This window comes from Pantherophis guttatus, chromosome 3, assembly GCF_059756535.1.
Source record: "Pantherophis guttatus breed Tessera chromosome 3, ASM5975653v1, whole genome shotgun sequence".
Lineage (NCBI taxonomy): Eukaryota > Metazoa > Chordata > Lepidosauria > Squamata > Colubridae > Pantherophis > Pantherophis guttatus.
In genome coordinates, this window is record NC_142065.1 from 212738765 (window position 1) to 212761656 (window position 22892).

At 42.9% G+C, this 22892-nt stretch overlaps 2 protein-coding genes across 2 annotated transcripts in view; one reads left to right on the forward strand and one right to left on the reverse strand.

Moving 5' to 3' along the window:
- The window catches only part of LOC148114985 (uncharacterized), a 451234-nt gene that overhangs the window by 7136 nt on the left and 421206 nt on the right, over positions 1-22892 (reverse strand). The window lies entirely within an intron of this gene.
- LOC148114986 (ly6/PLAUR domain-containing protein 2-like) lies at positions 13107-20193 on the forward strand. Its single transcript, XM_087890952.1, has 3 exons — positions 13107-13238; positions 15727-15846; positions 18384-20193. The coding sequence occupies exons 1-3, from the start codon at positions 13184-13186 to the stop codon at positions 18593-18595; spliced, it is 387 nt and encodes a 128-aa protein (XP_087747078.1). The 5' UTR covers positions 13107-13183; the 3' UTR covers positions 18596-20193.

A 22892-nucleotide genomic window follows, 5' to 3' on the forward strand; every position in this document is an offset into this window, starting at 1 on the left:
ATTGGGTAGGGTAGGGTAGGGTAGGGTAGGGTAGGATAATTAGAGTAGAGTAGGGTAGAGTGTAGAGTATATAGAATGGAATGGAATGGAATGGAATGGAATGGAATGGAATGGAATAGAACGGAATAGAACAGAACAGAACAGAACAGAACAGAACAGAACAGAACAGAATAGAATAGAATAGAATAGAATAGAATAGAAATGTTATTCTGGAATGGAATGGAATGGAATGGAATGGAATAGAATAGAATAGAATAGAATAGAATAGAATAGAATAGAATAGAATAGAATAGAATAGAATAGAATAGAATAGAATAGAATAGAATAATAAATATGGAATGGAATGGAATGGAATGGAATGGAATGGAATGGAATGGAATGGAATGGAATGGAATGGAAAAATAGAATAGAATAGAATAGAATAGAATAGAATAGAATAGAATAGAATAGAATAGAATAGAATAATAAATATGGAATGGAATGGAATGGAATGGAATGGAATGGAATGGAATGGAAAAATAGAATAGAATAGAATAGAATAGAATAGAATAGAATAGAATAGAATAGAATAGAATAGAATAATAAATATGGAATGGAATGGAATGGAATGGAATGGAATGGAATGGAAAAATAGAATAGAATAGAATAGAATAGAATAGAATAGAATAGAATAGAATAGAATAGAATAGAATAGAATAGAATAGAATAGAATAGAATAGAAATGTTATTCTGGAATGGAACGGAACGGAACGGAACAGAACAGAACAGAACAGAACAGAACAGAACAGAATAGAATAGAATAGAAATGTTATTCTGGAATGGAACGGAACAGAACAGAACAGAACAGAACAGAACAGAACAGAATAGAATAGAAATGTTATTCTGGAATAGAATAGAATAGAATAGAATAGAATAGAATAGAATAGAATAGAATAGAATAGAATAGAATAGAATAGAATAGAATACTTTATTTGGCCAAGTGTGATTAGACATACAAGGAATTTGTTACGGTAAAAAAAAGCTCTCAGTATACATGCAAAGCAACAGTATAATCATCATCATTATCAAAATAATACTATGAATAAGAAGAGGGAGTAAAGAAGAAGGATAATAATAATTCTACATCCATATTAAATGGGTAAATATCCTTAGACATGAATTAAGTGTTCAGCAGAGTGATGGCACAAGGGGGAAAATGTTCCTGTGTTTCCTTGTTTTGGCAAGGTAGATGATAGATAGATAGATAGATAGATAGATAGATAGATAGATAGATAGATGATCTGATCTGATCTGACAGACAGATCGACTGACCAATGATAGATAGATAATAAGATACATAGATACGGTAGGCGAGAGAGGGAGAGAGAGAGAGAGGGAAGGAGGGAACGGGGGGGGGGGAGAGAGAGAGAGAGAGATTCTATATATTTGGAGCTATCTTGCATGCAGAAGGAAATTGTAAACCAAATGTCGGTGAAACATTGGCCAGAACAATGTTTCTCAACCTTGGTAGATTTAAGATGCATGGACCTCAACTGGCTGGCTGGGCAACTGTAGGAGTTGAAGTCCTCACATCTTCAAGCTGTCAAGTTTGAGAAACACTGTTCCAGAAGGCCAGCAGCTTCGAAATTCTGCAACATATCCACAAGACAATTATTTCTCTTTTCGCCGTGCCTGCTGAGTGGTCTCCACTCCAGTTTCCTTGCCTTTCCTCCAGTGATATCCCGTTGTGTCACTATTGGAGCTTCCGTCACGCTTCCCATTGCTTGCCTTTTCTGCAAATCTGGTGGAACATGGTTGTTTAAGTTCCTAAGGCATCTCCTGGTCTAAGTGGTGGAAATATGAAAAGAGGTTGGAAGCAGATAAATCTATCTCAGCATCTACTTCTGTCCTACTATCGCAGCATCATTGAGAGTGTCCTGACATACGACATTCTTGCATGGGATGGGAGCAGCTCTGTAGCGGACAAAAAAGCTCTACAGAGAATCATTAAAACTGCCCAAAATATCATCGGACTCCAGCTACCAGCCCTGGACGACATCTTCGAATCTCGCTGTTTGAAGAAGTTGCACAACATTCTCAGAGACTCTTCCCAATCCTGCTTACAATCTTTTTGGACTGTTGCCTTCTGGCAGAAGATACAGAACAACTAAAACTCGGACCACACGTTTTCTGAATAGTTTTTATCCCAGAGCTATAATTGCACTCAACCATGAACTAAAGGGCCACCATCAGTGAGCTGTTGGACAGCATTATTTGGCCTGTTGTGTGGATGTTTGGGTAGTTTAGGGGTGGAGAATTGTGGTGGGTGGGAGTGTGTTTGGGGATTGTTATGTGTGTTGGACCTGGTCTTTGGGTATTAAGTGAATTTCGTTGTATGGATAAACTGTGTATACATGTACAATGACAATAAAGTTATTTATTATTTATTTAAGCCTTTGTGGGGCAGAGGCTGGTTGAGATGACCCACAGGACAGTTCCGAAGGGCAGACAGTGGTAAAAGAGTTGGCAGAAAACCAACTGAGCTGAGGGCTTTCTCCTTGCTTGTCCCCAAAGGTGCTTTTTTTTTTCAAAAGGCAACTGGACTTTCTTGCTTTTTCCTTGAAGACGTTTCCCTTCTCATTCAAGAAGCTTCTTCAGTTCTTGAAGAACATCTTCAAGCAAAAACAAGCCCCCGTCTCCCAAGAGTGAAATATTTTGGGGAATATTAAAAGAGGTAGAATATTATATTTCCCCGAAGGAGAAATGGAGAAACATGTTCTTAGAGGCAGAAAGCTGCCCCCCAGTCTTTCTTTAATAGCCTATAGCAAATGCCCATTAAGAAATCCTGGGCCAGCCTATTCACAAAACAAAACACCTTCACCTCCAGAGATGGGATTAAAATTTACATCCTTCTCAGGATTTATCCCATCAGAGGAAGCAATCATAAAAAAGATTCTGGCTTGTGCAGAAGCTGATAAATTAACCAAAAAATTAAAAGATAAGGACCAAACACAAACATGTTTATCCTGGGAGAAACTATATATTTGGCTAGAGAAGAGAATATCATAATCCAAAGTAAATATGGAAGGATTGTTAAGGAGGAAACTATATTAAGTGAGGTCAGTTAGACCTAATTTATATATTAAGAGAGATGAGTTGCTCTATCTCCCCTGGAATGTAATATTATATTGAATACTCAGATGGGAAGGTACCATCCGTACCTACTATTTGTGTGTTATTTGTATTGTCCTTTGTGTTGTACGTTATTTATATGGTGTATTGTTATTCTTTTTGTTTGTTTTTAAAGGAAAATGCAAATAAAGACTATTTTTTTTAAAAAAAAAAATTTACATCCTTCTCCACCCAAATTCTAAAAACAGGACATGACCTTTAGGACATAATAGGACTAACCCATCACCATTAGAATAGCCAAAGACACAGAGCTCACGCCATTGCACAATCCCCAGCAGCATTTCAGAAACTGTATAAAGATCCTTGCATTCGTCAAGCTAATTTGTCAGCTGTCCCAGAACTGCATGCTGCGGTTCTATTTCATCGATAAATGGACCTTCTTTCCAATCAGCCTCTAGCCTCCATTTTATTCCCAGCGCCAGCTTGGAACTGAACCTGATGGATTTTTCTTTCCTACAGATGAGAAGTCAAAGGTCTACAAGGAAAAACTAAGAAAGTCCAGTTGCCTCTTTTTAAAAAAGCACCTTAGGGACAACCATGATCTGGATGACTGAGAATCTCCATAGACATTTCTCCTGGCTTCTTCCTTGGGAGTTTGGATCTGGCCCTGTAGGAAGTTAGCACCCGCCCCTTTCCTAGAAGAATGAAATATTTTAGGAAACATTAAAAAGGCAGAATATTATATTTCCCTGGATGAGAAATGGAGAAGCATGTTTTAAAGACAAAGTAACTCCCACCTTCCTGCCTCCCCCCACCCCCCTTTGTTAATGGGCCAGAGGCAGAAACTCAATCTTTGACAATAGGACCCATCTGCAACACAATAGCAACAGAAACTAACGCAATGGGACCCATCTAGCAACAGAAACTCACCACATGGCACCTGGGAAGATTACATCAGCCAGCAAGGCTAGCTAAGACCCCCACCCCCTGGGAGTCTGACAACCAATCAGGATACTCTTTCGTGGCCCCAGGAAGTTCAAAGCCAGAGAGGGCATAAAACCCGGGGACTCGCAGCCCCTTTTTCTGTTCAGGAACTCAAACCATGTGATCCTGTCCACCATTAAACCATCTTTCCAAGCAGTCTCCATGTTTCCAGTGTCTTTTTCCCCACTTGGAGCTGAACCCAGAAAAATATTTCTTCCTACAGCCCCATGTGACCTCAAGCACTGGGAGTGTTTCCATTCTGCCTATCTGGGCTTTGATTGACAATTGCACGGCTGGATGGTTCTCCTCCCTGGCAGCACCCATAAATTGGCTCTGGGTTTCTGAAAGGGAGAATTAAAGGATCAAGAGAGCCCTTCGGGGCACAGAGCGGTGATGAAACGGGCGTGTGATGGCACAGGAGAAACTTCTCTGAGATTTGCTGGTCGGCTTGTATTTTTTCCAAATCTTCAAGGCAGAACATTGTCTCTCCTCCTTCTGGGTTTACACAACACTGGGCAATTGTGTCCCATGTCGGTCTGAATCTTCCCAGCGTTGACCAGGTTGGCTGTGAGAAGAACAGAGCTGTCAAAACTGCAATGCAACCCCAAAAGTAAATCTGGCCTGGTCTTCAAATCTAGCAAAACTCCATTTCCACTTAGCAGAGGGATTAGGTTCAGCCCAAATAGCTTTGCCAAGAGGAGTTTAAGGCCCCCCAACCACTACACCACACTTTCTCTCCAGCTTGTCTAGGCAGGAAAAGAAGCAATGGATGGAGACTAATCAAGGAGAGAAGCAACCTAGAACTAAGGAGAAATTTTCTGACAGTGAGAACAATTAACCAGTGGAACAACTTGCCTCCAGAAGTTGTAAATCCTCCAACACTGGAAGTTTTTAAGAAGATGTTGGATAACCATTTGTCTGAAGTGGTGTAGGGTTTCCTGCCTGATCAGAGGGTTGGACTTCCAATTCTGTTATTCCGTTATTCTGTAGGTCTCTCCACATCTTCCAATCTTGCACTATTTCTTCGAGGTTTTTCTATGCTCTGGCTGGTGTCAGCTTTGATGGTGTGAATCCACTGTGTCCTTGGATGGCCTGATTTTCTTACTCTTCTAGCCCAAGGACTCTTATCTTTGTCAAATGAAGATCAATTGCAGTTGAGCTCTGCCTGAGAGAGAGAGACTTCATTTCTTCAGAAGTGGGGAAAGACTCAGTGAAGCTGAGGATGTTGTTAGTTGTGAAGTTGTGTCCGATCCATCACGATCCCATGGACCACGTTCCTCCAGGCCTTCCTGTCCTCTACCATCCTCCGGAGTCCATTGAAGCTCACTCCGACTGCTTCAGTGACTCCATCCAGCCACCTCCTTCTCTGCCGTCCCCTTCTTCTTCTTTTGCCCTCCATCGTTCCCAGCATTAGGCTCCTCTCCAGGGAGTCCTTCCTTCTCATTAGGTGGCCAAAGGATTTGAGTTTCCTCTTCAGGATCTGGCCTTCTAGAGAGCAGTCAGGGTTGATCTCCTCTAGGACTGACCGGTTTGATCGCCTTGCAGTCCAAGGGACTCGCAGGAGTCTTCTCCAGCACCAGAGTTCAAAGGCCTCCATTCTTTGGCGCTCAGCCTTCCTTATGGTCCAACTTTCACAGCCATCCATTGCAACTGGGAAAACCATCGCCTTGACTATACGCACTTTTGTTGGCAGGGTGAGGCCTCTAATTTTTAGTATGCTGTCTAGGTTTGCCGTACCTTTCCTCCCCAGGAGCAAGCGTCTTTTAATTTCTGGACTGCAGCACCCATCTGCGGTGATCCTGGAGCCCAGGAAAATAAAATCTGTCACTACCTCCATTTCTTCCTCATCTATTTGCCAGGAATTGAGAGGGCCAGATGCCATGATCTTAGTTTTCTTAATATTGAGCTTCAAGCCAACTTTTGCACTCTCCTCCTTCACCCGCATCAAGAGGCTCTTTCGTTCCTCTTCACTTTCTGCCATTAGAGTGGTATCATCGGCAGATCTGAGGCTGTTGATATTTCTCCCGGAAATCTTAATTCCAACTATTGATTCATCTAGCCCTGCCTTTCTCATGATGTGCTCTGCATATAAGTTAAATAGGCAGGGTGACAGTATACATTGCTGAGGATACATTGAAATAATTCTGTTTATAAACTATGGGCTGTACTAAATTCAGCTAAACCGGTTGCACAATGTCTCCCGAAGGCTACAGAGATAAGACTGGAGGTTTCAGCACCGCAGGATTTAGGAAATTATGACCCAGCTCCCTCAAGCCAGAGGCGCTTCTTCTGAAGTCCGCCCTTATGGTCTCTCCATCCCTAATTCTTTAGCATATATTTTGGATAGAGAAGCTCAATGGGTCTGGAAGCTTTGATTGGCCCTGCAACTGGACTCTCTGTGGAGCCTGGTCACCTGTTGAGCTAACTTATATTGGCTTTGAGGGTTAAACAACCAAAAAAAAATTGCAGTTCTTGGAACATTGGTGGCAATCCCAAAGATGCTTTTTTCAAGAGGCAATGTTGTGGCCCTTCAGCGGCCTGTGCAGCTAGTAGCTGATTCCGACGGCGAGGAGGCTGGTGTGGTGCCTCCCTGAAGCCCCCTGGCAGCAAAAACAGGCTGCGGGGGACTCATGCTGCACCCCCATGCCCCATTTTGCACCTAGTACAGAGGTCAGCAACCTTAAACACTCAAGGAGCCACAAAAGTCCTAACCGGAAGCCGCTGTTCAATTCTGGAGCCGACCGGAAGTCCGGTTCTCCCATCATAGTTTCCTCCTAACGCGGTGTCCTTTTTCTTCTGCTGACCGGAAGTCCAGTTTCCCCACCATAGTAGCGCAGCATCCTTTTTCCTCTACCTGTCCTAAGCGAAAGCCCTATCAATTATGGAGCTGACCAGCAACAGGGAGCCACAGCAGAGGAATGAAAGAGCCACATGTGGCTCCAGAGCCGCAGGTTGCTGACCCCTGACCTGGTAGGCCTCCCTGAAGCCTCCTGGAAGTGAAAATAGGCCGCGGGGGGCCCCCACACACACCCATACCCTGTTTTGGGCCTAGGGGGCCTCCCTGTGCTTACCTGGGAGCCAAAATGGGGCACGTGAGGACTCCTGGAAGGGGCAGGGAGGGGAGGGGCCAGCCCGTAATTTAACTACCAATTCGCCCGAACCAGCATGAACTGGCTGAATCCCAGCACTGTATCTATCCAGTCTTCTGAGGATTCCACCCTTAGAAAATAATGCAACTGTGGCTTCTCCTTGGCTGAATTCACCTCAGAAAATCTGGTTGCTCTGCAACATTCTTCAGTTTTTAGAAAGCCCGGGCACTCCGAGGATATATTGAGACGAAACAATACCTCCAAAGAAAGCCACACCTATCACAGGTTACACACCTGTTCCTTCCTCTGAGCTTTGGTATCATCTATCAGGAAGGTGTTCTCTTCAACGCGAGGTGAAAATGGATTGATTAGCTCATAATTCACCTGGTTTTACCGGTACTAGTCATTCAGGGTCAATTATGATTCATGCCCCACATGCTTGATTTCTGAAGTACAACAAATTCCCAAAAGTACATTCAGAATAGATGGAAAGAATAGGGGTTTCCAGATGTAGAACAACAGAGTTGAAAGGGACCTTGGAGGCAGGGGTGAAATGCTCCTGGTTTGGTCCGGTTCACCCGAACCGGTAGTAAAAAATGTAAAAAAACAAAAAACAAAACTTCCGACGATCAACTGAGTGACGCGCGATCGTGGGAACTTTCTTTTTTACTTTTTTAAAGTGTTTTTACTACTGGTTCTCCAGTTCGTGCACCACAGCTGATCACACCACCACCCCATCCACGCTGTTCTACTTACCGCAAGCCTCCTTTTGGTGTGCACTGCCTCGCGCACAGCTCACATTTGGTGCGTGGTGGGCACTGTGCATGCGCACACACTGCATGTGATTGGTGCGCAGCGCACATGGCAGCCAGCAAACCAGTAGTAAACCAGTTGAGATATAACCACTGCTTGGAGGTCTTCTAGACCAACCCCCTGCTCAAGCAAGGAACCCTATACAGGTAGTCCTTGGCCTATGACCATCATTGAGCCCAATTGCTAAGCGAAACGTTTGTGAAGTGAATGCTTCCCCGTTTTACAACCTTTCGTGCCATGGTTGTTAAGTGAATCACTGCAGTGGGTAAATTAGCAACCCGGTTGTTAAGCGAATCTGACCCCGCCCCCCCATATTGACTTTGCTTGTTGGAAGGTCTCAAATGGGGATCGTATAACCCCGAAACACTGCAAACCGTCATAAATATGAGTCATTTGCCAAGTGTCTGAATTTTGATCGTCTGACCATTGGGGACGCTGCAATGGTCGTAAGTGTAAAAAACGGTCCTAACTCACTTTTTCCGGTGCCGTTGTAACTTTGAACGGTCACCGAATAAACTGTTGTAAGATGACATCAGCAAGTATGGCAGGCACCAACAGGCAAAAAGAAAGTTCAGGACTGTATTGGTGGGAAACGTGCGGAAGAGGCCTTCATTCTGCATGGAGAGACAATGGCTAAAATGAAGACAGAGGAGACGAAATAGATGAAATAGATGGAGGAGGAGGAGAGGGGAGGAGGAGGAGGAGAAGTAGTAGTGGAGGAGGAGGGGGGGAGGAGGAGGAGGAGAAAGAGGAGAAGGGGAGGAGAAGGAGGAGGAGGGGAGGAGGAGGAGGAGGGGAGGAGGAGAAGGAGGAGGAGAAGTAATAGTGGAGGAGGAGGGGGAGGAGAAGGAGGGGAAGGAGGAAGAAAAGAAGTAGTAGTAGAGGAGGAGGAGGAGGGGGGAGAAGGGGCGAGGAGGAGGGGAGGAGGAGGAGGAGAAGGAGGAGGATGGGACGAGGAGGAGGAGGAGGAGAAGTAGTAGTGGAGGAGGAGGGGGAGGAGGAGGGGGAGGAGAAGGAGAAGGAGGAGGAAAAGGAGGAGGAAGAGAAGTAGTAGTGGAGGAGGAGGGGAGGGAGAGGAGGAGGAGGAGAAGAAGAAGTAGTAGTGGAGGAGGAGGAGGAGGAGGAGGAGGAGGGGAGGAGGAGGAGTAGTGGAGGAGGACGGGGAGGAGAAGGAGGAGAAGAAGGAGTAGTAGTGGAGGAGGAGGGGGAGGAGGAGGAAGAGAAGAAGTAGTAGTGGAGGAGGAAGGGAGGGGGAGGAGGAGGAGAAGTAGTGGAGGAGGAGGAGGAGGGGAGGAGAAGGAGGAGGAGGGGAGGAGAAGGAGGAGGAGGGGAAGAGAAGGAGGAGGAGGAGGAGGGGAGGAGGAGGAGAAGTAGTAGTGGAGGAGGAGGAGGAGAGGAGGAGGAGGAGGAGGAGGAGAAGTAGTAGTGGAGGAGGAGGAGGGGAGGAGAAGGAGGAGGAGGGGAGGAGAAGGAGGAGAAGAAGGAGGAGAAGGAGGAGTAGTAGTGGAGGAGGAGGGGGAGGAGGAGGAAGAGAAGAAGTAGTAGTGGAGGAGGAAGGGAGAGGGAGGAGGAGGAGGAGGGGAGGAGAAGGAGGAGGAGGAGGAGGGGAGGAGGAGGAGGAGGGGAGGAGGAGGAGGAGGAGAAGTAGTAGTGGAGGAGGAGGAGGAGGAGGGGAGGAGGATAATGAGGACCAAGTCAGACAAATAGTTGTCCAAATCTCTTCTCAAAAATCTCCAGTGATGAAGCACCCACAACTTCTGGTGGCAAGCTGTTCCACTGGTTAATTGTTCTCACTGTTAGGAAGTTTCTCCTCAATTCCAGGTTGCTTCTCTCCTTGATGAGTTTCCATCCATTGTTTCTTATCCTGCCTTCTGGTGCTTTGGAAAATAGCTTGCCCCCCCCCCACTCCTTTCTGTGGAAGCCCCTCAAATATTGGGAGACTGCAGTCATGTCTCCCCTCGTCCTTCTTTCCATTAGGCTAGAGACCTACCCAATTCCTCCATCTTATTTTGCAGTGTGTTCCCCAAAAGGTGTGGTGTGAAACTTCCTGATTTACTTCTTACAGGGCATGAGGATTAAGAGCCTTGGTAGTACAGGGGTTTAAGGCACCCTGTTATTAAGCTGGTTATTAAGACCAGCTGCCTGCAATTACTGCAGGGTTCGAATCTCTCCAAGGCTCAAGGTTGACTCAGCCTTCCATCCTTTCTAAGGTAGGTGAAATGAGGACCCAGTTTGTGGGGGCAATAAGCTGACTTTGTATAAAATATACAAAAGGATGAAGGCTATTGCTTAACGCATTGTAAGCCGCCCTGAGTCTCCGGAGAAGGGCGGCATATAAATCAAATTAAAAAAAAAAAAAAGTAGGCTTAATCACTCACATCCCTTGGTTTAAAAGATTTGCACTCCTAAATTAGAACAGAACAGAACAGAACAGAACAGAACAGAACAGAACAGAACAGAACAGAACAACAAAATACAGAATGGAATGGGATGGGATGGGACGGGACAGGACAGGATGGGAAAGAATAACAGAGTTGGAAGGAACCTTGGAGGTCTTCTAGTCCAACCCCCTACTCAAGCAGGAGACCCAATACTACTTCAGACAAATGGTTATCTAATTTCTTCTTTAAAACTTCCAGCGTTGAAACTTTTACAACTTCTGGGGGCAAGTTGTGCCACGGATTAATTGTTCTAACTGTCAGGAAATTTCTCCTTAGTTCTAGGTTGCTTCTCTCCTTGATTAGTTTCCACCCATTGCTTCTTGTCCTGCCTTCAGGTGCTTTGGAGAATAGCTTGACTCCCTCTTCTTTGGGGCAGCCCCTGAGATACTGGAAGACTGCTCTCCTGTCTCCCCTGGTCCTTCTCTTCATTAAACCAGACATGCCCAGTTCCTGCAACCGTTCTTCGTATGTTTTAGCCTCCAGTTCTTGCCCTTATTTGCATCCAGCCACAGATTCGTCTTCCTGCAGTAATCTGAAAGCTATCTGAGCAGCTAAAGATGATTTCTTGGTTTATTCTGCCCTGCTGCTCTCCATACAACCTCAACCTGCTGCAGACACAGCTCATGATTTTAGTTTCAACCGGAGCCGCATTTTCTTCAGCCACAGGATCAACATAGCCATTTCTGCATTAGCATGGCAATTAAAAGGCAAAAGGCCGCCCCAACATTTGTAGGCAAAAAAATTTTTCCCCAGGTGTACATGTTTTTACAAGCAATTTCGCCGAATATATGCCTTTGGCTCACTGTAACACTTGCCTCTAAGGCACAGATCTTTTTTTTAAATGTAATTCAGCGAATTCAAAGGATAATTGGGTTCCAGTTAACATTCATCTGGGAAGTGCAAATGAAATTGGATTGTATTAAAAGGAGAAAGAAATAAGTGGTTTGGCTGCCTCAACTATCATTGGAATAGAATAGAATAGAATAGAATAGAATAGAATAGAATAGAATAGAATAGAATAGAATAGAATAGAATAGAAGTGGAATGGAGTTGAATGGAATGGAATGGAATGGAATAGAATAGAATAGAATAGAATAGAATAGAATAGAATAGAATAGAAAATGGAATGGAGTGGAGTAGAGTAGAGTAGAGTAGAGTAGAGTAGAGTAGAGTAGAGTAGAGTAGAGTAGAGTAGAGTAGAGTAGAGTTAGAGTAGGGTAGGGTAGGGTAGGGTAGGGTAGGGTAGGGTAGGGTAGAGTAGAATAGAATAGAATAGAATAGAATAGAATAGAATAGAATAGAATAGAATAGAATAGAATAGAATAGAATAGAAACAGTATAACAGAGTTGGAAGGGACCTTGGAGGTCTTCTAGTCCAACCCCCTGCTCAGGCAGGAAACCCTATCCCATTTCAGAGAAATGGTTGTCCAATCTCGTCTTAAAAACCTCCAGTGATGGAGCACCCACAACTTCTGGAGGCAAGTTGTTCAATTGTTATGATTGCTCAGGTTAAGCCTGGAAGATCTTATCTGCACTGGCTTTCCTGGACATAGAGGCAAATGATGGTATTGACGACACCAAGAGCAATCGAGACAGGTATTTTTCAAGGAGACACCTCCGATCTCACGTCTGAGAAAATTCCTGAGAAGACAGGAAAATCCTGATTTGAATCTCCAGCTGGTTTGGCTTTTGCTTTGAAGATGGGAGAAAATAGCTTCAGGGGAAGATGCCCTCATGAATGGACTCCAGCTTGATGCTGTTGAGAAAAAGTTAAAAGTAAACATTGGTTCCTTCTAACAATGCACTTTTTGTGAATCTGATGCCCCTCTCAATTATGCTTTCAGAAAAAAATGGGGAGAAGAAGAGAAAAAGAGGAGGAAATTTCCTCTATCAAATTTTAATTTAAGAATTACATTAATTAATTAATTATAATTAATTATAATTAAATTTAAGAATTAAATTCAAGAATTACATTTAGATTTATTTATTTATTTATTTATTAAATTCAAAAGAATTCAGTGTATCACATTTAGTGGATAGATGGAATGGATGGAAATTAATCAAGGAGAGAAACAAGCTAGAACTAAGGAGAAATTTCCTGACAGTGAGGACAATGGAACGGCTGGCCTTCAGAAGTTGTGCTCCAGTGTTGGAGCATGGACAACTTCTGGAGGCAAGTCATTCCACTGATTGATTGTCTACACTGTCAAGAAATTCCTCCTTAGTCCTAAATTGCTTCTCTCCTTGATTAATCTCTATGATTTAGTTTTCATATTAATTCGGGTTGAGGTGGTGCGTTTGGAACCATAGAGTCCATTTCCGCTCAGGGCTGGAATCCAAATGAAAACATCTCCTTGAAGACATCCAAGGAACGGGAAGATCAAGCGCTATTGATTTTTCAATCCAGTTGGGTGCATTTTGCCTACTTCTCCTTAAAAAAACCAAACACACTACAATTCACGGGTCTATACACATGATTCTCAACCAAGAACCTTCTCACCAACCTTGAAGGTTCAGGTTCATATCCATTCTGGTCCAAGCTTTGTTGACCCCCACTATTATCTTCTCCTCTGTTCCTCTTGAGCACTTCCCTTGGAGAACAGAGAAGGGGGAGGAGAAGACAGGAGGTGGAGCTATGTCTAAGGGAGATCACCTCTTTGCTAACTGAGCAAACTGGTTCTCCTTGATTGCCTTGCTGAGCTCAGACCACGGAAGGTCTGCGGGTCTGTGGCAGTTTTCTGTGCCATGATGAAAGTATCTCTGGCTACCTGGCTGATTTTTGCAGCATCTGTAGATCTTGGTAAGATCAACTTTCCTTGACAAATATTTGGGCAATGTAAGAAGAAGAGGCACTGAATCTTGGACAAGGGTGGTCTGGTTTCTTCATAGGGTGAGAAAAATGTGTTCCTCAGAAGTAGCCTTTGCATGGTAGGAGCTAGTTGATGCTGATAGAGAGAAGAAGGAAGAAGGAAGGAAGGAAGGAGGGGAAGGGGAAGGGGAAGGGGAAGAGGAAGAAGAAGAAGAAGAAGAAGAAGAAGAAGAAGAAGAAGAAGAAGAAGAAGAAGAAGAAGAAGAAGAAGAGCTTAAGAACATCATTTAGAACTTGTACAGCTAATGTGCAAGAGATTGGTGAAGTTAACTGATTCCCAGTTGGTTAATAATACCAACATATCCAAATACAGATATGACAATTTCATGATTTTGCTGCAAACTTTTGCAAGGGTCAGATATTTGTGTGTAAAGAACACAATTCACCCTAAAGTTAGCCTAGTTAAGATTATGGAGCGACCTAAGTTGACTCTGGAGCTCAAGGATAAGAGTGAAACAGAGTATTATGAAATATTATTGGATGGAGAGAAGGAGGAATGCCGGGCTAAAGGATTATTGATGAGTTGAACGTTTAGAAATGTCTGTGTTAGTTTTCTGTGATAGGTAGGAATGAATTTGGTATTGATGTAACCTTCACAGATGAAGAAATAACTCTTTTCAACGTGTTTGAAATGTGATTCATAATATAAACTTGTATAGCGATAAAGAAAGTGTATCTGTTGCAAAGTAAAACTTGATGAAAATGTCTAAACCGGAGAAGTCAAACCGTGTCCAGTGTTTTTAATTTGTATTATTAATAAAAATTATTTTAAAAAAATGTTTATGGAGCAACCTCAACCAAGGTGATTTGCAGGAAACCTGTGGCATGTTGATTTAAAAGGATTCCAGGTGGTTACTCCCAGGTAAGTCGCAGACGTAACTGCTCTACAAATAGATTCCTAGATCCTTTTGTTTCTCTTGTCTGTCAGCAATACACGGAAACATTTTTTTGTTTTTCTTCCTGGTTTCAAAACTTGATTAGTTTAGCAAAATATAATATAAAATACAAAAATACAGAAGAAAATAATGAGAGAATAAGGGAGGGAACGTATAGGATAGGGAGGAAGGAGGAAGGAGGAAGGGAGGAAGGGAATAAAAAGCATTGACTTCCAATTCCTTTTGGTGCAGTAGAATAAGCCAATAACATAAAACTTTGCCTTTCTACTTTTATAGAATGATATATACAGGTAGTCCTCGATTTACGACCACAATCGAACCCAAAAATGTATGTCGCTAAGTGAGAAATTTGTTAAGTGAGTTTTGCCCCATTTTACACCGTTGTTAAGCGAAACACCGCAGCGGTTAAATTAGGAACATGGTCGTTTAGGGAATCTGGCTTTCCCACTGGTTTGGCTTGCCGGAAGGTCGCAAAAAGGGATCACATGACCTCAGGGCACTGCAACTGTCATAAATGTGAGTCAGCTGCCAAGTGACCGAATGTAAATCACATGACCAGGGGTGTCGTTTCCTCTTGAATAAAGCACCTTTATTCAACTTTCCAACTCTTCTCTCCTCTTCTCATTTCTATTCTTCTCTTCTCTTATTTCTCTTCTCTTCTATTTCTCTTCTCTTCTCTTATTTCTCTTCTCTTCTATTTCTCTTCTATTATTTCTTTTCTCTTCTATTTCTCTTCCCTTCTATTGTTTTTCTTCTCTTCTATTTCTCTTCTCTTCTATTATTTCTCTTCTCTTCTATTTCTCTTCTCTTCTATTATTTCTCTTCTCTTCTATTTCTCCTTTATCTCTTCTCTTCTCTTTTCTTTTCTCTTCTCTTCCCTTCCATTCTATTCTTTATCTACTCTCTATCTACTCTACTTCTACTCTACTCTCTACTCTGTTGCTTGTATCCTTGCGATTGATATTGATATTGTTTCCTAGTATGATTTGATTGCTTATTGTACCGTATGACTGTCACTAGGTGTTGTGCCTTGTGATTCTCAACGAGCGTATCTTGTCTTTTTATGTACACTCAGAGCATATGCACCAAAGACAAATTCCTTGTGTGTCCAATCACACTTGGCCAATAAAGAATATTCTATTCTATTCTATTCCCTATCAATCAATCAATAATAAATAAATAAATAAATCTCAGTCCTGATAGAAACGGAGACCCCCCCTCCTCGCTCTGCAGATTCTTTTTTTTATTTATTTATTTATTTAAAACAATACATCAAAAAAAAAGAAATAGTCAAACAAATGATCGCGACAGGAACTTTACATGATATTTACACTTTCTACGGTATGTAGGCTTCAGTCAGATTTAACACATATTAAACATAATCCTGGTTATACTTGACGTTTTGGGCGTCTGTTGTTCAACCAAACGTACCATTTGTCCCAACATTGGAAATATACGGAGTCCTTTTGATCTCTCAATGCTTTAGTCCCTGCAGATTCTGACGTTCTTCTCTGGCATTGCAGTTCTCTCTTTGCAGTGTTACACCTGCAGTGAACCCATGGATGTTAGCTACTGCCTCGCCGTCACTCACTGCCCAGCGAACACCACCGCTTGCAAGACGACGGTGCACTCGGTGGATTCAGGTGAGAAACAGCTCACCTGTTTGTTGAGCTTCTTTTATTTTGCTCCAGGGTTTTACCTTTGCTTGTACTGAAGCTCGCCGTCCGCCAAGAGTTATTTTCGTTGCTTCTGTGGCTGATGGGTTTCTGGCCACATTCTGCTCATTTCAGTGGCAAGGATCCTTAGAATCCATGCGGCGGGCATATTATGGATTCTAAGATGAGCCAGCTGTGTGCAGCAGCAGCCAAAAAAGCCAACACAGTTCTGGGCTGCATAAACAGAGGGATTGAATCAAGATCACCTGAAGTGTTAATACTACTTTATAATGCCTTGGTAAGGCCACACTTGGAATCCTGCATCCAGTTTTGGTCGCCACGATGTAAAAAAGATGTGGAGACTCTAGAAAGAGTGCAGAGAAGAGCAACAAAGATGATTAGGGAACTGGAGGCTAAAACATATGAAGAACGGTTGCAGGAATTGGGGTGTTGCAGGAATTGGGGTGTGTTTAGTCTAGTGGAAAGAAGGACCAGGGGTGACATAATAGCAATTTTCTAATATTTGAGGGGCTGCCACAAAGGATAGGATAGAGTAGGGTAGGGTAGGGTAGGGTAGGGTAGGGTAGGGTAGGGTAGGGTAGGGTAGGGTAGGGTAGGATAGGATAGGATAGGATAGGATAGGATAGGATAGGATAGGATAGGATAGGATAGGATAACAGAGTTGGAAGGGACCTTGTAGGTCATCTAGTCCAACCCCCCACCCAAGCAGGAGAGCCTACACCATGTCTGACAAATGGCAGTCCAGTCTCTTCTTGAAAGCTTCCAGGGATGAAGCTCCCACAACTTCCGAAGGCAACTTCTGTTCCATGGGTTGATTGTTCTCACTGTTAGGAAGTTTCTCCTTAATTCCAGGTTGCTTCTCTTCTTGATTAATTTCCATCCATAGTTTCTTATCTGGCCTTCCGGTGCTTTTGACTAAAGGGAGAAGAAAGGAAAACATACTTGACTGACCTTTAACCAGGTTGACTTAGTCACCTGGTTTTTTTTTTTCAGCCCTTGAAGAGTTTGAGCTAATATATTTCAAGGCTTAGTTCTCTTTCGATCAATGAATATTATTTAACCGCTAAGGGCTGGCTTTACGCAACATATTTAACAGTGTCAAAAAGTCACCCCTGCAGCTGGCCAAATTGCTAAGCTTGGTTAGGTTTAGCTGGAAGCGGTGGGCAAGAAAGAGGTGGTTTGTTGTTTGTTGCACAATTAAGGCAGCCGAGTGAAATATTGGGATAGAGAAATGGATGACGGTAGATTGATTGATTCATTTAGGGTAGTAAAATTGGCAGATTAATAAGGGAAGATGATATATAGATAGATAATGATAAATGATTTATCGTGGAAAGAGTAATAGATTAATGTGAAGATAGATATTGATTTATGATAGATACAAAGAGGGAGGGGGGAGGGAGGGAGGGAGGGAGGGGGGAAGGAAGGGAGGAAGGAAGGAAGGAAGGAAGGAAGGAAGGAAGGAAGGAAGGAAGGAATTCCTTTAAGAAGAAAAGATTATAGATAAATAAATGGATGATAGATTTTATTGATTTATGAAAGAGTAATAGGTTGATAATATTAGATAGATGATGATAGATATAGATGAAAGTTAGAAAGATAGGATAGGATAGGATAGGATAGGATAGGATAGGATAGGATAGGATAGGATAGGATAGGAAGGAAGGAAGGGAGGAAGGAAGGAAGGAAGGAGAGATTGATGAATAAATAAGTGAAGATAATAGACAGACACAGACAGACAGACAGATAGATAGATGATAGAGATTTAAAAGAACGATATATAAGTGTAGATAGATATAGGTAGCTAGGTAGATGGATGAGTGGATGGATAGATGGATGATAGATATTTAAAGAAGGAAAGGAGGGAGGGAGGGAGGGAAGGAAGGAAGGAAGGAAGGAAGGAAGGGGAAGGAAGGAGAGAGAGAGAAAGAAAAAGAAAGAAAGGAGGAGGAAGGAAGGACGGAGGAAGGAAGGAAAGGAGGGAAGGAGGGAAAGAGAAAGAAAGAAAAAAGGAAGGAAGGAAGGAGGGAGGGAGAGAAAGAAGGAAAAAGAAAGAAAGAAAGAAAGAAAGAAAGAAAGAAAGAAAGAAAGAAAGAAGAAAGAAAGAAAGACTGAAGTGGAGATAGATAGATGGATAGATTGGATAGATGGATAGACAGACAGATAGAATAAATTTATTGACACCTGAAAGAAACCGTGTGTGAGAGAGAGGGAGGGAGAGATCGAATTCCCAACGGACAGTGAGGGATCCCCAAAATTGTTGCACCTGGCTGGGTAGGATGTGACCTCCTGAGCTTGGGGAGAGATCCAGACTCAGATCCACAACTCCGGGTTTTTCTTCCTACGGCCTGAGCAATCCCAAGAGGAACAATCTCGGCTTGTCCAAATGATGGGCTGAGCTCCTTCCGAACATCACAGTTAGCAAAAAACACCCCATTCTTGGATTATTATTTTGCTCTTCTTCCCTCCCATCTCTTACCTTTGTTCCTCCTGATCTCTCCCAGGTTACCCCTTTTTTGGGAACATCACAGTCAGCAAGACTTGCTCCAAGAACTGTGTGCCGTCTGAGCCGGACACCATCGGAGACAATCACCCCGACTATTGTTGTTACACGGATTTGTGCAACGTGGGAGCAGGTCAGGCGGCCACTGCGGAGTTCAGCGCCCTCAGCTTCACCCTCGTCCTCGCCTTGTCTCTGCTCTGGCTTCAAGGATAACCCTTCAGGGAGAGGCTGGACCGGTTGTGGGGAAGGACGTCTCTTCCCCAGGCCCCAAACGAGGACCTTGGACTCTCCTTCTGGAAGGTTGTCGAGATGGGAGTAGAAGAGCCTTCAGGAGCAGAAGAATGGAAAAGAAAGAAGGACCATATCATTAGCATCCCATGTGGTTTGTTCCTACTCAAGAGTTGAAACACACATACTCTTCTTCTCCTTCCCCTTCTCCTCCTCCTCATCTTTCACCACCACCTCCTCTTCCTCCTTTTTTGTCTATCTATTCCTCCTTGTCTATCTATCTCCTCCTCCATTTCCTCCTTCTCCTGCTCTACTTTTTTCCTTCCTTCCTGTCCTTCTTTCCTTCCTTCCTTCCTTCCTTTCCTTTCCTTCCTTACTTCCTTCCTTTCCTTCCTTCCTTCCTTTCCTTTCCTTCCTTCCTTCCTTTCCTTCCTTCCTTCCTTCCTTTCCTTTCCTTCCTTCCTTCCTTTCCTTTCCTTCCTTCCTTCCTTCTTTTCCTTCTTTCCTTCCTTTCCTTCCTTTCCTTCCTTCCTTCCTTCCTTCCTTCCTTCCTTCCTTTCCTTCCTTCTTTTCCTTCCTTCCTTCCTTCCCTGCCTGCCTTTTCTCATTTTTCTTTTCTTCCTTCCTTCTCATTCTTCATTGTCTTTCTTCATTCCTCCCTCTTTCTTTTCCCGTCTCCTCCTCTTCCCCGCCCGCAAACCCCACTTCCATCTAGAACTGATGATGTTACCTAATTGGGTCATGAAAGGTCAGCAAGAAAACAACCAAGCTCAGAAAGCATCAAGGACCCCACAGCCCTCCTCCTCCTCCTCTCCACAAACCCTTCTACCACTGATGATGTTACTTAGGTGGGTAATGAAATGTCGGCAAGAAAACGAAACCAGTGGTGAAATCCAATTTTTTTTTACTACCGGTTCTGTGGGCGTGGCTTGGTGGGCATGGTGTGGCTTGGTGGGTGTGGCTTGGTAGGCATGGCAGGGGAAGGATACTGCAAAATCTCCATTCCCACCCCACTCCTGGGGGAAGGATACTCCAAAATCCCCATTCCCTCCCTACTCCTGGGGGAAGGATATTGCAAAATCTCCAGAACCTGTCAGAAGCTGCTGGATTTCACCCCTGAACCAAACTCAGGGAGCCCACAGTCCTCCTCCTCCTCCTCCTCTCCACAAACCCCACTCCCTTCTACCACTGATGATGTTACTTAGGTGGGTAATGAAATGTTAGCAAGAAAACAACCACGCTCAGAGACCACCAAGGATCCCAGTCCTCCTCCTCCTCCTCCTATTACGACATGTCGTTCTCTAGCTAATCCTGGAGCAGGATTTCCAAATATGCCTATCAAATCTTTGTTCCATACCAGATCCAGATGTTTTACTTGGACACAGGATGCCCTGAAGCTATTTCGAAGCTTCCTGTGAAAAGCCAAGAGGAATATTTGCCCTTCCCAAAACCTAAAGATTGCCTTTCCGTGGCTTCCAGGGAGACACGACTTCCAATATTTCCTCCGTGGTGTAGAACTGCATCCGCCTTTTCTCAGGGCCGCCCTGTCCAATGAATTCAATACAAGATTTTGTAACGTAAAACACGTACGGTTATTTTTTTTTTCGGCCTGACAAAGTATTGAAGAAGGCAGATAAAACCAAGAATCGATTATTTCTCCCTTGCGGTGTTAGTTTTTAAATTAAGCTTGTTTGTTTGTTTGTTTGATTTCTATAGCCAAGTGACTCTGGGTAACTTACAGTTCTAAAACAATAAAACAATTAAAACAAAAAAAAAACCCATTAAAACAATAAAAACATCCAGAAAATAAATCAAGATAGTCCTTGACGTGTCCTTGGGACACAGTTGCCAAGCTAGAGTTGTGCTGTGGCCTAGAGGTGGGGCTCTCCCCTCACAATCTGCTGAATATAACTCCGCATTGGCAACAAGAAGGGCATCCGGCCACTAACGACTCAGCTCCGTTCAGTTGCCCAGACTGCACCCTGCAAGGGATTACGGGGTCATTAAAAGGAGATGATCATGGGGTGCTACAACGGTCATAATTATGAAAAATGATCATAAGTATTTTCAGTGCCGTTGTAATTTTGAACAAATGAACTGTTGTTAAGTGGAGGACTACCTGCACATACAGCAGCTGCGATAGTAAACCAGGAAGGCTGAAGAATTACTTGAGGATGGAGTGGCAGGTGGTCCAAAGTTCTTCCAGGTTAAATTAACTAGCAACCTTCTTGACCTAAATCCCTTGGTAGGGTTTTGAGGAGATAAGAGGGGAAGGGGGAAGAGGAAGAAAGAAAAAGGAAGGAAGGAAGGAAGGAAGGAAGGAAGGAAGGAAGGAAGATGAGAGAGAGAAATGTGTGTGTGTGTGAGAGAGAGAGAGAGAGAAAGAAACAAAGAATGGATACAGGAAGGAAGGAAGGGCAGAGAAAAGGAAGGAGGGAGAAAGAAAGAAAGAAAGAAAGAAAAAGAAAGAAAGAAAGAAAGAAAGAAAGAAAGAAAGAAAGAAAGAAAGAAAGAAAGAAAGGTGAGAGAGAGAAAGGTGAGAGAGAGAGAAAGAGAAAGAAACAAAGAATGGATACAGGAAGGAAGGAGGGAGAAAGGAAGGGAGGGAGGGAGGGAGGGAGGAAGGAAGGAAGAAAGATGAGAGAGAGAAATGTGTGTGTGTGTGTGTGAGAGAGAGAGAGAGAAAGAAACAAAGAATGGATACAGGAAGGAAGGAAGGGCAGAGAAAAGGAAGGAGGGAGTGAGAAAGAAAGAAAGAAAGAAAGAAAGAAAGAAAGAAAGAAAGAAAGAAAGAAAGAAAGAAAGGTGAGAGAAAGAGAAAGAAACAAAGAATGGATACAGGAAGGAAGGAAGGAGGGAGAAAGGAAGGAAGGAAGGAAGGAGGGAGGGAGGGAAGAAAGAAAGAAAGAAAGAAAGAAAGAAAGAAAGAAAGAAAGAAAGAAAGAAAGAAAGAAAGAAAGAAAGAAAGAAAGGTGAGAGAGAGAGAAAGAAAGACCATTTTGTGGATGCACTCCTTAAGAAAACCAGTTTATTGTAATTATTAAGACACAAGCTAGAAACCAGCATTCTGGGAGTTGTAGTCCCACCTGAAGCACAATGCTACCTGGGTAACCCTGGGCCAGTCACTCTCTCTCAGCCCCTAAGAGCGACGCAATGGCAGACCACTTTTAAACTCTCACCGGGAGTCAAGGCTGACTCGAAGGCCTCAACATAATTACACCCAGAACATCCATTTAACAAAAACCTTAAAGACAGAAATTCACTTGAAAAGCACGACTTTGCCACTGACAGCAGGGGGCGCTAAAACACCAGGATACGGTTTGAATTTATTTTATTTTTATTTTTTTAAACGCATTACAGTAAAAACTTCAATCTTCCGGTTTGATGGGACAGAGGCAGTGAAGGGTTAAATGGGCGTCGTTTTCAAATGTGAAGATCTTGATGGAGATAGAGGGAAGATACAGCCACCTTCCTTCCTCCCTCCCTCCCTCCCTCTCTCCCTCCCTTTTTCATTCATTCATTCATTCATTCATTCATTCATTCATTCATTTTTAATTTTATTTTAATTACTGGGCCGAAATTATTTAATTGTTTTTTAAACTGTTTTTAAATTTTATATGTTATGTTTTATCTCGGCTGTGCACCGCCCTGAGTCCGCAGGAGAAGGGCGGTATAAAAATAAAATAAATAAATAATAAAAATAAATAAATAAAAATTCATTCATTCATTCCTCCCTCCCTTCCTCCCTCCCTCCCTCCTTGGAAGAAACAGTTAAAATGAAAAAGAAAAAAAACAAACAAGTTAAAACAAAAACCAAAGCCATCAAAGCAAAACAAAAAGAAATTAAACAAATGTGCTAAAAGATATTGGACTAAGATACACAAGTGGTTGGGAAAAAATGACAAAGAAACATAATTGACTTTAAACCAGAGATATTTTTATTGGGGATTTTACCGGAAACATATAACAGAGAATTTGCAATATTTAATTGTGAATGTTTTAACAGCGACTAGAATCGTATTTGCTTAAAAATTGGAAAGGAGAGAAGTTCCCTACCGATGATGAGGTGATTAAGAAAATGATGGGATGTGCTGAAATGAGTAAAATGGACGTTTGAAATTAGAGAACAGGAAGAGAAACAATACTATTTGATATGGGATTTGTTTTATCGATGGATAGATAATAAATCATGGAACTGAAGTATGAAATACGGGGTTGGTGTAAAGATATCTGATGTTTTTTTTTTCTATAAAAGAGATAAGTTTCTGTTATAAATTGGTAT